Below are 16,057 nucleotides of genomic sequence, written 5' to 3'. Positions count from 1 at the left end.
TTCTGGGACGGTACGGCGTCTCCTGCTGCTCACCCGCTTCCTGAGGTGCGTGGACAGCGACTCGGCGGACTGGAGGACGTCGGCGGACACCCGGTCCTTCAGGCACGTCGAGTATTCGCACAGTTTCCGGAGGACATCCGTCTGCGTGGAGCACAGGAGGAAGGTCTGAGACGGCGGGGACAGAAAAGCACACTAAACGAGGTCAAAGTGGTCGGAGACACATGCTGAACAAAGAGACGCCAAATGGACAGGGACACACCAGCCGGAGAGACACCAAATGGACATGCTGAGTGGGCACAGTGATTACGGAAAGAGGGGGTCCTAACATGACCACGTGGAGTTATGCTTGAGGAGACGCTTAGCGTTGTTAAAATAACTGGCTGTGGGCCCAGTTGTGTGCAGTGTCACTGGGATGTACGTATTGTTGAGTGAAGCTGAGCGCACGAGGACAGCTGTGCAGCGCGGGACTCACAAGGTGCCAGTGGACGGGCTGCTGCGGGACAGAGTCCATCTGAAGAACAGAGACGCAGTCGCGTGAAGAACTCATTGGGACAAAACTCAAAGAAAAACAAAGGTCGCTGCATTCAATGGCCCGACTCGCCACAAGTAACGAGGCAGCAATAAACAGGAAGCGTCACAGGAAGTGCAGCAGGTTGTTGACTGTTGATGGTTGCACAGCGAGTAGCGCTGCTGTCTCTTAGCGCCTGGGTGGTGCGAGAGGACATGGGTTCGATTCCCCGTGTCTGTGTGGGTTTCCTCTGGGTGCTCTGGTTTCCTCTCACACTCCAAAGACATGCTTTTCGGGTTCCCCCATAGTGTGTGAGTGATAGAGAGAGTGTGTTCCACTGATGTATGGATGAGTGACCCAGTGTAAGTAGTGTATCTAGCAGTGTAAGTGACCACAGTGAATAAGATGTGTGGGCTCATAACACTACATAGAGTTCGTTGGAAGTCGCTTTGGGGAAAAGCGTCTGATTAAATTAATGAATAAATGTAAATGTAATGTTTAAGTAAAAAGGCAAAGGGAAGGAAAGCCTCGCTGTCATGTTGCACCTCTACAGTAAAACACAGACGTCCCTTGAAAGGAAGCATCGTTTCCAGTGAATGTGAGTGGATGTGCTGCCTGGGTTGCCGTGGTAACGGTGCTGACGTTCTGAGAATTTAAGCCGAAATTCTTTCGCTCAGGACTTTTTCACAATGATATTTTCTCTCTTTAACAGGTGGGAATTTTGCATATTTGTGGAAAAATGGCTAAACCTTCCTTTGTTCAGGGTTCAACAGGTTACGTTTCCACACGCTGCAGCTGTCATGCAAGGAACGCCTGTGTACGTTTCGCCGTACTTCGCCAAACTTCATTGTGACACCTCCGTGTCCTGTACTACGGTAAAGCAGCTGCTGCTCCACTCTCTCACCTGCGCGTCCAGGTTAGCCCTCTGCTTCTGCAGCCAATACACCAGTTTGCCTGCGAGTCGGTCCAGGTCCTGGTCCTTACAGGGGACGGGCAAGCCGGACGCCGCCGTCACCAGTAGCAACCAGAGGATGACGCTCCACCCACAATGCACTGCAGGGAAGAGGTGTGTGTGTGTGTGTCTGTCAGATGGATACTGAGCGGTGGGGGACAATGGGGAAGAGGAGAGAGACGAGCAGACAGTCAGGACCGTGGAGGATTGCAGGCTCTTACTGTTACCACTGCAGCCCTGTGCCGGAGCTCCGAGTCGCGATCGGGTCCGTGACTCCCCGTCAGCTCAGACGCTCCTTGGCTCCCGTGACTCCTCTCCCGGCGCTCAGCCGCCTCACGTGCTGCATTTATACCTGTGATGAGGGACTGGGCGCCAAGGGGCTTTTCCTAGAAATTCTCGCTCAGGTGTTGCCGTTCTGTGGAACTGAACTTGCAGCTGGGTGATGGAGGCCACGGGGGGCGTGATGGCGCTGGTCGAGCGCACGGCTGCCAGGTTGTTCCAGCTGAGCACCCGTGAGGTCGCTCCGCACGCCCACCTGCGCCGACTTCCCGGCAAATCCGCAGCGGTTCGATGCCAGCGGAGCGCCCCCTGGAGCTCAGCGCTGCGCCGAGAAAGCGGCGGCGGTCCCGGGGGCGAGTTGGAGCACGTGGCCGTCTTCCTGTCAATGCGAGGGCGCGGACAGGTATGGTGCTCGGCGGGCAAACCGGGACAAGCGTGGAGCCGAGCGCTTTACGGTGGGGTTGGGGGGTCAGAACCGGCTGCTTCCTACTGAGCGACTGTATTGCACCTTTGACAGGAAAATCAAAAATTGCCCCAGTTCGTGTTTTCGTTTCAAAATGACTTGCTGCAGTACGGACAGGTGAGCCGCGTTTCCCACGTATCTCCTCTACTCGTCTCTCTGCTCTGGTTTCCTGTCGCTGCCCGGATCAAATTCAAGACCCTGGTTATTGTGTGCAAAAGTATCAATAGAACTGCTCCCAGATATTTACGAGACTTGATGAACCGCTACACCCCAGCCAGGCCCCTTCGCTCGTCTACTTCCGCTCGCTTGGTGGTCTCGCACGCGAAAGGCGAAGCTCGGAGGTTCTCGGTTCTGGGTCCCCTGTGGTGGAACGACCTCCCCGTTACTCAGAACTGCTGAAACTCTTGTCTACGTGCAAGAAGGGTGTGAAAACGGACCTTTTCCAGGCTCGCTTCGCCCATCATGTTCACGCACCACAACTTTAACATCATGTCGGAATAACCCTTTACACAGCTGTTCCTGTAATATAAATGTTTGTGTATCTCTACAAAGAAAATAGTAGGGAGGTGATGAGGAAACTGAGTTTCACACGGCTACTGGTGCGATGAACATCGGTTCATACGGTGGAAAGAAAGTAACTGCACTTAACAATTGCACGTCTGTATCTAAGTGTCTCTCTCTAACGAACACATTGTGTTTTCTACGACATGTTGGTCACTTTGGAGAAAAGTGTCAGATGGATAGATAGATAGATGTACATGTTCTGCTCCGCATGTTCAGTCTGCACAGCCCTCCTGGCACAGTAAAGAAAGAGTAAAGTGCACTAAACATATTCTCATCCTTTTACTCCAGCTTGTGCTCAGGGTTCGAGGCCCGGTCCAGCCCCGCTGCCGCCTCGCTTGCGTAATTCCCGCGGAACCCGAGGCTGAGCCCCTCCAGGGTGAGCGAGCGCACGTGACGTGTTCAGACACATCGCGAATTTCACACGAGCTCCAGCGAAGCGCAGAGGCCTTTTCCAGGCAACGAGCGGTACAGCTGAAGTGCTCCGGGTTCCTCATCATCGCTCCCGGGTGTGTGTGTGAGCGTGCGTGCGTGCGTGCGTGCGTGCGTGCGTGCGTGTGGGGGGGGGGGGACTCTCCGTGGCCGTGCGCTGCTGGGGATCCGCAGGAGTCTGGGTTTTCGTTCATATTGAAACACTGTGGCTTTTACACCCTTTTACCTTCACACGTGTCACTGCGTGAGTCACGTGGGCGTAAAACGAAGGAGCATCAGCAGCAGGAGGAGATACAGTAACAAAGTTACTCAGCTGTATAAACAGGTAAATAACTGTAGTTTTAACACCGTCCGTCGGTGTGGAGAAAAGCGTCAGATTAATTAATAAACGGAATAATGATGAACGGGAGCTTCTGCTGTTACGGACGCTTCATTAACACCAATATGTTCCTTCGAGGAAATTGTGTGTCGAAGCAACACGCAAGTAGTGCGGGTGCAAAAGTAAGTGAACCCCAAGTGGCACCGGTGCGTTAACGAGGACGATGACGACGACCCTGACCCTAAACCTGACCCTACACCTGTTGCGCTCACATACTTGAAAGCACTGCTTTATACACATTTTTTTGTTTGTCTGACATTTATCCTTTGTTCATGTCCCTGCAGTTATACGGCAACGTAGGCTAAGTACGTCGCTCGAGGGCGCTCTAGCTGGATGTGGGGATTTGAACCTGTGACCTTTGGGGTCAAAGGCAGCGGCTGTAACCACTGCAGTGCCCGCTGCGTGCGTGCGTGCGTCCGTCCGTCCATCCGTACGTACGCTGCACGTGCGCTTAAACGTAAAGCGCCACGAGGGCCTGCTGTACGTCGGGCCTCGGTCCTTGTTCTTTGCACGAAATCGGCGCCGCCCCGCTCTCCAAGGAGCCGGGTTCGAATCCCACCTCCAGCGTTAGTACCAAAGGCATGAGCGCGGAGCGATGCGGTAAAAAGCACCCTGCTGCGTAAATGGGCAAATCGGTGCGAGTAGCTGCGAGACGAAGGCGTCGCCGTGCGCTGCACCCCAGCGAGACCCACCGCAGGAGTGTCACCCAGCAGCCGCACCATCGCGACACGGTCCCGGTGCACTCGGTACCACGTTTGTCCAGCGGGGGCGCCGCCAGCGTGTCTGTGTCCCGCGAAGGGAAAAGGCTGGAATGGCCAAAGTAACTTAAACGTCTCTTCGGCGCTCTAGTACTTTTTACTATAGTGCGATTTTCACACAAGTTACTTCGATTGGTTTGTAGAAACAAGTAAAGCCACTCTGGGTAACTGCAGTATTATGCACTATACCATTTTTACCCTGTTTTACATCACAGGATTTACCTGTGACATGAAGCTCCAGCAGGGGGCTGGGTGTTCCAAGCTTGCAAATGTGACAGCTGCTGTGTGTGTGTGTGTGTGTGTGTGTGTGTGTGTGTGTGTGTGTGTGTGTGTGTGTGTGTGCGCGCCTGCGCTGTCCAATAAGAGGACGCAGCGGACCTGAAGAGGGAGCAGAAAAGGAGCCATTTATAGACAGGGGAAGGAGAGACGGAGGGACTGCAGAGTAGTGTGTGTGTGTGTGTGTGTAAAGAGACAGGAGGGTTTGACGGATGCGTGCAGAAGAGCGGAGTCCGCTGCTCATTGTGTGACTATATAACATCCGAAGTAAGTTCTCTTAGTGTGTGTTTGTGTGTTTATGTTCATACTTGGTTTCAAACGCAATGAGAGCGCAAAGAGCAAAAACTTCACACGCAGAGACAGCTCTCCTCTACTCAGCAACTGTTTCCTACACACTTCACACCGTTTTTACTTTGTTTTACGTTATTTTACTTTTACGTGTTACACCATCAATATCTGCATTCCGAGCGCTGTGTAAGCTCCACATTCCAGCATGAAAACCGTGTGGTGCGCCGCCCCCACTTGTACGCCTCGTAGACACTTGTTCGCATGGCGCTCGTCCCGTGCGCGGAGGGCAACCGTCCCGCACGTGCTCTCCCGTGTCCGACACGGCGGCAAGAGGCCGGTCGGCGGACCGAGCGAGCGACCGTCAGGGAGCGCATGAGTACAGCGGTTTACTGCAGCGTAGCGTACCGCACTCTACCGGAGTGTACTCGGAGAGACGACGTACAACGGGGACGGTGACGTCGGCGAAAAGCACGCAGAGCCGCTCGGGGTCACGGCTCTATGGAGACGCGAGCGAGACGGCGGCCGCGCCCATACGGTACCGCACGGTGAAAGATGGGTACCTTTTACCGCCACCCCCGGCAAACAGGCCTGTTCTTCGGTGTTTCGTATTTCCGCTCTTTTGTCCCATCGCGTTGCCTCTCGAACGCCTTTTCTTAGCATCGGGCACACTTTTCACACGGAGGCGGAAGAGCGCATCGATGTGGTAAAGGTGCTCACGGACACGGAGAGGAACCTCGGGACGGGCGCGTGGTGGACCTGCGTGCGCAGACGGGGGCACCCGCTCCGGTGCTCCGGTGCCGCGGTGCTCGATTCCCGCCTCGCGCCGAGACGCCCCCGCCCCCACCTCACAGCGCCCTGCGTGCCGCTCTCCCAGCGCGCCGTTCATGTACCGCGGTGTCTGCGCTGTACTGACTGGCCCGTGTCTGGCAGCGCATGGCGCCCTCCCTGCCGCAGGCCTACAGGAGGCGCTGGTGGATGGCGGTTACGGCCGTCTTCGAGAACCTGCTCTTCTCCGCCGTGCTGCTCGGCTGGGGCTCTTTGCTCATCATGCTGAAGAACGAGGGCTTCTACTCTCACCTGTGCTCAGGTGCGTCAAACCCGCGGCTCCGGGTCCCGGGGTCCGTTTCTCGGTCCGCTTACACGCCTCCCGGGGCCCCTTGCAGAGAATGACACGCTGAGCGCCGGCGCCACCGAGCGGGACTGGCTCAGCTGCGTGGAGCAGGACGAGATGCTCAACCTGGGCTTCACTATCGGCTCGTTCCTGCTGAGCGCCGCCACCCTCCCGCTGGGTGTCCTCATGGACAGGTTTGGACCGCGTCCCCTGCGGCTCCTGGGCAGGTGAGAGCAAGGCAGAGCCGTGTGCGTGTGTGACAGCAGACAGTCAGCAGCAGGTGCAGCAGGTGTAGTACAACCTGGTCGACACGGCCGCATTGAGCTCGGATTTGCTGCAATAAGCTCCTGTGTCCCTCAGAGCTGCTGAATCCCTCCCGCTCCTTGAGAGCCACTTGTCTCCCGATCTCCTGACAGCTCCATCGATGAGTCCGACACCATCTGCTGTGATTTTTTGTGTATTTGCTGCTTGAATGTCACTTCTATAGGGACTACTGGAGGGATGTGAACCAGCAACATAGCAATGTCACACACACAAGCTGTGTCCATAGTCCAGTGTGTGTTTCTGAAGCGCTTCGTTTGAAGTGTCGCTTTGAGTCCCCCACGCTCACGATGCCGCGTCTGCCTGTGTCTCCAGCTCCTGCTTCGCCTTCTCCTGTGCAATAGTAGCGGCGGCGGCATACGACCCCACAGGTGAGTGTGTGTCGTGACCCCTGACCTCGACAGGGAACCCTGAGTGCGTGGCGGCCTGGTCAGCTGCTCTCCGTCTCCCCCAGTGCTGTCGCCCCTCATCTTCATCGCCGTCTCCTTCAACGGCTTCGGAGGGATCTGCCTCACCTTCACCTCCCTTACGGTGAGAGACAGGCACGCACGCACACACGCACACTATGTCTCAGCTCCAAGAAAACATAATGATGTCAAGTTCTGCAGTTTTTTTTATAATTTTGTAAAATGTTTTAACTTTAAAACAGCTGTACCTCTTACGTTGTTCTCGTAGCCAAACAATCTGTGCGTGCGTGCGTGCGTGCGTGCGTGCGTGCGTGCGTGCGTGCGTGCGCGGGGCTGAATGTCGGTGTATTTTCACCGCAGGCCTCTTGACAGGATGTATTCCAGGTCTCGGATGTAAATCGTGGCACAAGGCCCTGAGCCAATCAGAAGCCAGCTCCTGGCACACGCCCTACACTTGGCTCCGCCCCTTTACCGCTGCCCCTCCACACAAACGCTGTTGCTGTTGGCCGGGAAAGACCCGGCACTTCCTGTACTGCCTCACCCTGGGGTCCCACGCAAGGGCACGTGAGTGCGTGTAAGAGTGGCCAGGCCAGAAAGGAAAGACCGGTCAAAGGTCAGAGGTCACTCACACTCGTGGTCTTGGGGTTTGTGAGGGAGCCCCACCCCCGCTGTTTGCATTGGTGGGTTCAGTTCATTACACTTCTGTTACATTACATTTATTTATTTATCAGGCACTTTTCTCCAAAGCGACTTCCCATGGACTCTATGTAGCGTTACCAGCGCACACAGCTTATTCAGCGCGGTAACTTACACTGCTAGATGCACTGCTTACAATGGGAGTGCAAGAGGCACTCAGCTACTACTACTGCTGCTCCCAGCAGCGTATGATGTGTCCACATGGACACGTGGATCACCGGGTCCTGCAGCGTCTGTACCGCTGCCCCTGGACACTCCAGGTGCTCAGCAGAACAAGATAGGAAGCGAGAGGAGGGTGGAGGACAGGAGGGTAAAGGGGCGGGCGGGCGGGCGGGACGGGGTGGGGCGTGGGCATGTCCCCAGGTGAACCTTGATAGGGAGCTCAGTGTTGCCTCCTGCAGCAGAGCTGTGTCCAGAGCTGGAGCGGAGAGAGGGCTGCAGTCCAGCTTTCTTACTGGCGTGTTAGGAGCGCAAGTGACCAATCAAGCGAGAGCGTCACTACACATTTGCATATCTCACCGAGACTCCGCCCACCACAGCCAATGCCGGGAACCGGATGGACCGTCAGCCTTTGCTCCGGGCGCTCCTTCGCTCCTGACCTTTCTGTGAACGCGTTCAATCGCTTTCATGCTTTTCCGTAATTGAGAAATGAGTTTTTCCCTTCGTACTTGAAACTGGGTTCACTTTGGGTTCGATGGCTTGTTGGTTTACACACACGCGCACACACACGCAGCAGGACGAACATGGTTTGGCACGGTTTGACAATGGGGGGGCTCTGGCTCAGTATTAAACACAAATCGTAATTGCTGAGTCAGACATTCCTTGGTCAGGTAGAAGGAACAGTGTGAAACTATTTACGTACCTTGGTCCTCACAGGTGCGTGTGCGTGCGTGCGTGCGTGTTTCTGACTGTGATTCTGACATCTCTGAATCCTTCCAGTTTTTCCACACACCCTTTACTGCGACGTGTGAAGGTGCAGCTCTTTATTCGCCCCTCAGACCGACGAGTCCCCTCCGTAGAGGTGCGACGCAGCCGCTCTCCTGCAGTCCGGAGCCGAGTCGAGTCGAGTCCCATGCGACGCGCCCTGTGCCACGTGCCACGTGTCTCGTGCTGACGCTCCCTCTCTTTGCAGCTTCCTAACATGTTCGGGAACGTGCGCTCGACGGTCCTCTCCCTCATGATCGGATCCTACGCCTCCTCTGCGGTCACCTTCCCTGCAGTCAAGGTGCCGCTCTCGCTTAAGGCCCGTCGTCGCGCGTGGCTCACACACGCTGCTCTCTGTGTACCGTTTCCCCAACACGCGTGCAGTAGAGACACGCGCGCCCACAGAGACGCAGAGTCAGCCACTAAGTCCAAAGCGCCAACATAGCGCATCGTGTGGTGAAAACGTGGTAAAAAACACTCGGTGTAGCACACACTCGCACACGTTGTCACCCACGTAGATGTACCTCTGCACAGTGAACACGTGTGACAGAACGTGTGCTGACCGCTCTCCGCACGCTCCAGCTCATCTATGACGCTGGCGTGTCTTTCCGGCTGATCATGTGGGCGTGGGCGGCGCTGGCGTGCCTGGTGTTCCTCAACTGCTTCCTCAACTGGCCCGTGGAGTCTTTCCCCTCCCCCGAGGAGGTCGATTACACGTGAGTAACACGTTCCGACCACGCTGCCCTAATGTGTCCTGACCGTATCTTGCATCATCGCGGTCACTCTGTTGTCATGTGGTCAGTTACTCTGCCAGCGCTCTGCAAATGGTCACCGTCTCTGAGCGCAACTCCTGCTGCTTGGTCCCTGGCAGTAAGAAAGCGAAATCCGTGGATCCGGCTCCGGACCGCCAAGTGACCGAGGACGCGGTGGGCCAGAGGCAGAGCCATAGCGACCGGGAGCACGACTCCGGCCGCGTCCTGCAGCTGGGTGAGTCCAGCTGGACTAGAGGAGCGAGTGAGGGGATGACCACTGAAGGACCAGACTGACCGCATACGTCTCTCACGCAGCGCCCACACAATCCTGATCTAAATGTTGTCAGTTTGCTCACAGACTGCGGTACGTGCCGTATCCTTACTGCGGCGTTACTTACTGCGATATTCTACCTGCCGTGTTTCTCACCGTGGTATTCCTTACTGTGCTCTTTCTTACTTTGCTATTCCACCTGCAGTATTCTACCTGTGGTATTCCGTTGCTGGTATACTCTGCTTGCGGTATTTCTGATTACAGTCTCCCCTTCTGCAGTGTTCCTTACTGCGGTATTCCTTAATGCGATATTCTAACGTGTACGCTTGTCGCCCCCCGCCCCCCGTGTCAAGGCTCCCCTCCGCTCCGCGCATCTGTGTGTTCGCCCATCTTCCTATGGAGTCTGATCACCATGGCGATGACCCAGCTGCGGATCATCTTCTTCATGGGCGCCATGAACAAGATGATGGAGTTCCTTGTGACCCGCGGGGACCAGAACCGTGAGTAGCGCACGCGGCCGCAGCGGTTACGTCACGGGTTCGGCGAGCGTTCCGGAAACGTTCGTTCAGCCAACGTTACGCTCCCTCGGTTTTAGTCTGCAGCCAGCTGAAAATAGAAAGGATATTTAGAAATATATATTAACCATCAAATATAAATGAGAAATATATTTCGAAATGTAAAGAAATACAAATATGTGAGTCAGTTACTCAAATTGTGTGAAAGTGTGTTTTCTTTTGGTGGCAGGACTGCGGAGATATTTCTTTATTGTCATGAAATGTTAGAATTCTGTATCGAGTACAGAGGCTCCACTGCTGTGAATTCAGCTCACTCGCACAGTGTTCACAGCTTGTATCGGCGGTCAGAAAGAATACTAAGAACGACTCGCCGGAGCACGGTGTACACCCATTGCGGTGACATCAGGGTAACACTGCGGTAAGAGCGCGCTAATGTTGTTATAATGACTGATGGGTAAACTCATTTGTTTCAGCTTCAGAGGAGCTGGTGAAGGAAGCAGAGGAACAAGGTGAGGAGGCGGGGGACCGTGTGTTGGGGCTGCACATGGCTGTTGGGTCACGTCCCCTGACGCCGCGTCCTCTCCCCTCCTGCAGTGTCCTTCTACTCGTCCGTCTTCGGCACCCTGCAGCTCCTTTGCCTGCTCACCTGTCCCCTCATCGGCTACATCATGGACTGGAGGATGAAGGAGCGCGAGGGCGAGCACGAGCACGAGCCAGAGCGCAGGTGAGGGAGCCCCGACCGCTCGCTGACCGCTCGCTGACCGCTGTGACCGTGTCTCTCGCTAACGAGCCACAAAGGCAGACGGTTTGAAAACTGCCCTCGAAGCCGCAGGTTCACGTTACTGGGGTGAAAGTGTACGTTTGATGGCCCAGCGGGACCTCGGCCGCGACGTCCAGCAGCTTCGGCCAGGTCACCGTATCCTCTTTTGTGTACCGCAGCCTGTCGCCCCCGCCCAGGAGGGACAGAAGGGTCCAGAAACTGACTAACGCCATCCGAGCATTTATCTTCACTAACGTGCTGCTGGTTGCCTTTGGGATTATCTCGCTGGTGGAAAACCTGCCTCTCCAGGTGAGTGTGTGGAGCCGCAATGGCGCCGGCCCTCGAGGTTCTGGGTCGTCTCCGGCGCCTCCCCTGCTCACCTGCTCTGGGCGTCTCTTCCCCGCAGGTCGCGTCCTTCGTTCTTCACACCATGGTCAGGGGCTTCATCCACTCGTGCTGCGGAGGCCTTTACGCCGCTGTGTGAGTCGGGGCTCTGTGTGTTCACTTGGAGCGTGTGCGCGCTCGGCGGTGCCCGGCGGTACCCGGCGACGGTCACACACGTATCCGCGCTCCGCCCTCAGGTACCCCAGTAACCACTTTGGCACGCTCACGGGGCTGCAGTCCATGATCAGCGCCCTCTTTGCACTCCTCCAGCAGCCGCTCTTCGTCATCACGCTGGGTCCGCTGCGGGGCGACCCCTACTGGGTGAGGCCGGAACCCGTCGCTATGGTTACGGGAGCAGTCGGCGCCGTGCGTCACGCCGCCCTCTCTGTCCCTCGGCCTGCAGGTCAACCTGGCTCTGCTGCTCTTCTCCTTCACGGGCTTCCTGCTGCCGGCCTACCTGCTGTACCACCGCCGGCGCCTCGTCCGCGACAAGGAGCAGCGCCACCCGGGGGCGAGCGTTCACTCGGACCGCGGCAACGGGCCCCTCGTCCTCGGAGGGGAGACGGTGGCACAACCAGAGCAGTGCGGTTCATCGTGTTGAGTGCCTCTTCTCCCAGTGCCGTGTGGAAGGGCTTCACCCTGACGCCCCATTTACTGATTTCTGAGTTGCTGCAAGAGCAGGCGCGCACACGCACGCACATGTGCAAACCAGCACGGACCAGTCCACCAAGGGCCCCGTTTGTTTGACCCCAGGGCACAGCGAGGGTCTTGTAGGCAGTTATTCGGTGTCCACTGCATCCTCTGTTGTGTCCACTGGGTACACGGCCCATTACCCCACACTGGACCACGTGCCTCACGGCCTTACGGACCCTGCGGTGCCTCTGTCGGTTTACTGCTGTAAATGGGGCTCTTTTTTATCGAGATTTACCCCACACTGAAGCCCTGCGTGCTTTTACCACAACGTTACTGCTCCACACGTTCTGCAAATCAGAAGCCATGGGCTCACCGCTCATTTTACCATGCTTCACACCGCTTTTTCCGTTTGCGCACCTGCCTGGGTATCCCCATCCGACCTGCAGAGCCGACACGCGTGCGAGATGCCTGCGCTCGCTGTCCTCGCTCTTCCCGTGCCGCTGTGTTTGCGCGCTCTCCTCGAAGCGGCACCCAGTGCCGGAGGCCGGAGCCATAACCAGTGCCAACACACCGTTATGAATAAAGAGAAATCACATCAGCGTGTGGATGCCTTCATTTCACTCTGAATGTCCACTCGGTATCCCGTCCCCTCGGCAGAGCTCCGTCCACTCAGTGCTCAGACAGTACAAGAAGCGCTAAGAATCCTTACGCACGATGGGCTAATTCCAGCACCATGGTTGTGTGACTCCACAGCGCCAGTTTTACTCTGTTCGGTGCAGTACAAATACTCACTGGGGCTCTTCGGTCCCTCACTGCAGCGCTGGAGGGCCAACTGGGATGAGCAGGACGTCTCCACCGGGGCACGTTTGGATGGAATGGAGCAGGGGTTACAACCAGCCAGCCTATAGGCCACACACACACCATATGAAACTGCTTGTCCCATATGAGGTCGCAGGGAGCCGGAGCCTAACCCGGCAGCACAGCGCAAAGGGCGGGAGGAGATGCACCCAGGACGGGATGCCAGTCCATCGCAAGGCACCCAAGTGGGACCCCAGACCGACCGGCGAGCAGGCACAGGCCAAACCTGCTGTGCCACTGCACCCCCTTTTCCTCAAACCATTCCTGAACAACTTTCGCAGTGTGGCAGGGGACATTATCCTGCTGAAAGAGGCCACTGCCATCGGGGAACAGCGTTACCATGAGGGTGTGTATGTGGTTTGCAGCAATCTTTAGGTAGGTGGTATGTGTCAAAGTAACATCCACATGAAGGCCAGGACCCAAGGATTTCCAGTAGAACATTGTCCAGGGCATCCCACCGCCTCCGCCAGTTTGCCTCCTGCTGCCGTCTCTTCCCCAGGTGAACGACGCACGCATCCAGCCGTCCGCATGATCTAAAAGAAAATGTAATTCGTCAGACCAGGCCACCTTCTTCCATTGCTCCATGTTCCAGTTCTGACGCTCACGTGTCCATTTGTAGACGCTTTCAGCGGCAGCCGGGGGTCAGCGTGGGCACTCTGACCGGTCTGTGGCTCCGCAGCCCCATACGCAGGAAGCTGCGATGCACTGTATGTTCTGACACCTTTCTATCTTGGCCAGCATTAAGGTTTTCAGCAGTTTGTGCTCCAGCAGCTTTTCTGTGGTATGGGACCAGGCAGGTTAGCCTTCGCTCCCCACGCACATCAGTGAGCCTTGGGTTCGCACGACCCTGTCGCCAGTTCACCGGTTGTCCTTCCTTGGACCACTTTTGGTGGGTACCGACCACCGCATACTGGGAACATCCCACAAGACCTGTTGTTTTGGAGATGCTGTGCCCCAGTCGTGTTGCCATCACAATTTGGCCCTTGTCAAAGTCGCTCAGATCCTTACGCTTGTCCATTTTTCCTGCTTCCAACACACGAAATTCAAGAACTGACTGTTCACTTACCGCGTAATATATCCCACCACTTAACAGGTACCACCGTAACAAGATAATCGATGTTGTTCACTTCACCCATCAGGGGTTTTAATGTTGCGACTATCCATCCATCCATCCATCTTCCTCCGCTTTTATCCGGGGCCGGGTCGCGGGGGCAGCAGTCCGAGCAGAGTCCTCCAGACTTCCCTCTCCCCGCACACCTCCTCCAGTTCCTCTGGGGGAACCCCAAGGCGTTCCCAGGCCAGCCGGGAGACATAGTCTCTCCAACGTGTCCTGGGTCTGCCCCGAGGCCTCCTCCCAGTGGGACAAGCCCGGAGCACCTCCCCAGGGAGGCGTCCAGGAGGCATCCGGAACAGATGCCCGAGCCACCTCAACTGGCTCCTCTCGATGCGGAGGAGCAGCGGCTCTACTCCGAGCTCCTCCCGGGTGACTGAGCTCCTCACCCTATCCCTAAGGGTGCGCCCAGCCACTCTGCGGAGGAAACTCATTTCTGCCGCTTGTATCCGCGATCTCATTCTTTCGGTCATGATCCAGAGTTCATGACCATAGGTGAGGGTAGGAACGTAGATCGACCGGTAAATTGAGAACTTCGCCTTACGACTCAGCTCCTTCTTCACCACAACAGACCGGTACAATGACCGCATTACTGCGGACGCCGCACCGATCCGCCTGTCAACCTGCCGCTCCATTTTTCCCTCACTCGTGAACAAGACCCCGAGATACTTAAACTCCTCCACTTGAGGGAGCAACTCCCCCCTAACCCGGAGGGGGCAATCCACCTTTTTCCAACTGAGAACCATGGCCTCAGATTTGGAGGTGCTGATTCTCATCCCTGCCGCTTCGCACTCGGCTGCAAACCTCCCCAGTGCACGCTGCAAGTCTTGACTTGATGAAGCCAACAGGACCACATCGCCCGCAAAAAGCAGAGACGAGATCTCGCGGCCACCAAAACAGACACCCTCCGTTCCCTGACTGCGCCTAGAAATTCTGTCCATAAAGATAATGAACAGAATCGGTGACAAAGGGCAGCCCTGGCGGAGTCCAACATGCACCGGGAACAGGTCTGACTTACTGCCGGCAATGCGAACCAAGCTCCTACTCCGGTCATACAGGGAACGAACAGCCCGTAGCAACGAGCCCCGAACCCCATAATCCCGAAGTACCCCCCACAGGATGCCACGAGGGACACGGTCGAATGCCTTCTCCAGGTCCACAAAACACATATGGACTGGTTGGGCAAACTCCCACGAACCCTCCAGCACCCTAGTGAGGGTATAGAGCTGGTCCAGTGTTCCACGGCCAGGGCGAAAACCGCATTGCTCCTCCTGAATCCGAGGTTCGACTATCGGTCGGATTCTCCTTTCCAGTACCCTGGCATAGACTTTCCCAGGGAGGCTAAGGAGTGTGATCCCCCTAGAGTTGGAACACAATCTCCGGTCCCCCTTCTTAAAAAGAGGGACCACCACCCCGGTCTGCCAGTCCAGAGGCACCGTTCCCGAACTCCACGCGATGCTGCAGAGGCGTGTCAGCCAAGACAGCCCCACAACATCCAGAGACTTGAGAAACTCGGGGCGGATCTCATCCACCCCCGGAGCCTTGCCACCAAGGAGTTTTTTGACTACCTCAGCAACTTCAGCCAGGGTAATGGACGAGTCCCCCTCCAAGTCCCCAGCCTCAGCTTCCTCTACGGAAGGCGTGTCGGAGGGATTGAGGAGATCCTCAAAGTACTCCTTCCACCGCCCGAGGACATCCTCAGCTGAGGTCAGCAGCGCACCACTTCCACTGTAAACAGTGTTCGTGGAACACCACTTCCCCCCTCTGAGTTGCCGGACGGTTTGCCAGAATCTCTTTGAGGCTGACCGAAAGTCTTCCTCCATGGCCTCGCTGAACTCCTCCCAAGCTCGAGTTTTTGCCGCGGCGACTGCCAGAGCCGCGCTCCGTTTGGCCCGTCGGTACCTGTCAGCTGCTTCAGGAGTCCCATGAGCCAGCCAGGCCCGATAGAACTCCTTCTTCAGCTTGACGGCATCCCTTACTTCCGGTGTCCACCACCGTGTTCGGGGATTGCTGCCGCGACAGGCGCCGGAGACCTTATGGCTGCAGCTCCGAACCGCCGCCCCGACAATGGAGGCGCGGAACATAGTCCATTCAGACTCGATGTCCCCCACCTCCCTCGGGACCTGGTTGAAGCTCTGTCGGAGGTGGGAGTTGAAGACCTCTCTGACAGGGGCCTCCGCCAAACGTTCCCAACAGACCCTCAGTATGCGTTTGGGCCTGCCAGGTCTGTCCAGATTTTTCCCCCGCCATCGAATCCAACTCACCGCCAGGTGGTGATCAGTTGACAGCTCAGCCCCTCTCTTCACCCGAGTGTCCAAGACATATGGCCGAAGGTCAGAAGAAACGACTACAAAGTCGATCATCGACCTCCGACCTAGGGTGTCCTGGTGCCAAGTGCACTGATGGACACCCTTATGC

General features: G+C 56.5%; 1 protein-coding gene across 1 annotated transcript; it reads left to right on the top strand.

Annotated features, from left to right (window-relative positions):
- The first annotated feature begins 4,803 nt into the window (after positions 1-4,803).
- LOC108925870 (large neutral amino acids transporter small subunit 3-like) lies at positions 4,804-11,307 on the top strand. Its single transcript, XM_029259020.1, is given in 13 exon segments — positions 4,804-4,875; positions 5,827-6,044; positions 6,046-6,234; positions 6,644-6,699; positions 6,783-6,859; positions 8,564-8,656; positions 8,938-9,071; positions 9,227-9,342; positions 9,732-9,878; positions 10,367-10,402; positions 10,488-10,617; positions 10,833-10,962; positions 11,060-11,307. Coding segments are annotated over 12 exon segments (1,401 nt in total). The 5' UTR covers positions 4,804-4,875; positions 5,827-5,829; the 3' UTR covers positions 11,138-11,307.
- The last annotated feature ends 4,750 nt before the right edge of the window (positions 11,308-16,057 follow it).

The sequence above is a fragment of the Scleropages formosus genome, chromosome 16, assembly GCF_900964775.1.
Source record: "Scleropages formosus chromosome 16, fSclFor1.1, whole genome shotgun sequence".
NCBI classification, from domain to species: domain Eukaryota; kingdom Metazoa; phylum Chordata; class Actinopteri; order Osteoglossiformes; family Osteoglossidae; genus Scleropages; species Scleropages formosus.
The sequence above is the reverse complement of the archived record's forward strand: the minus strand, read 5'-3'. Positions and strand labels throughout refer to the sequence as shown.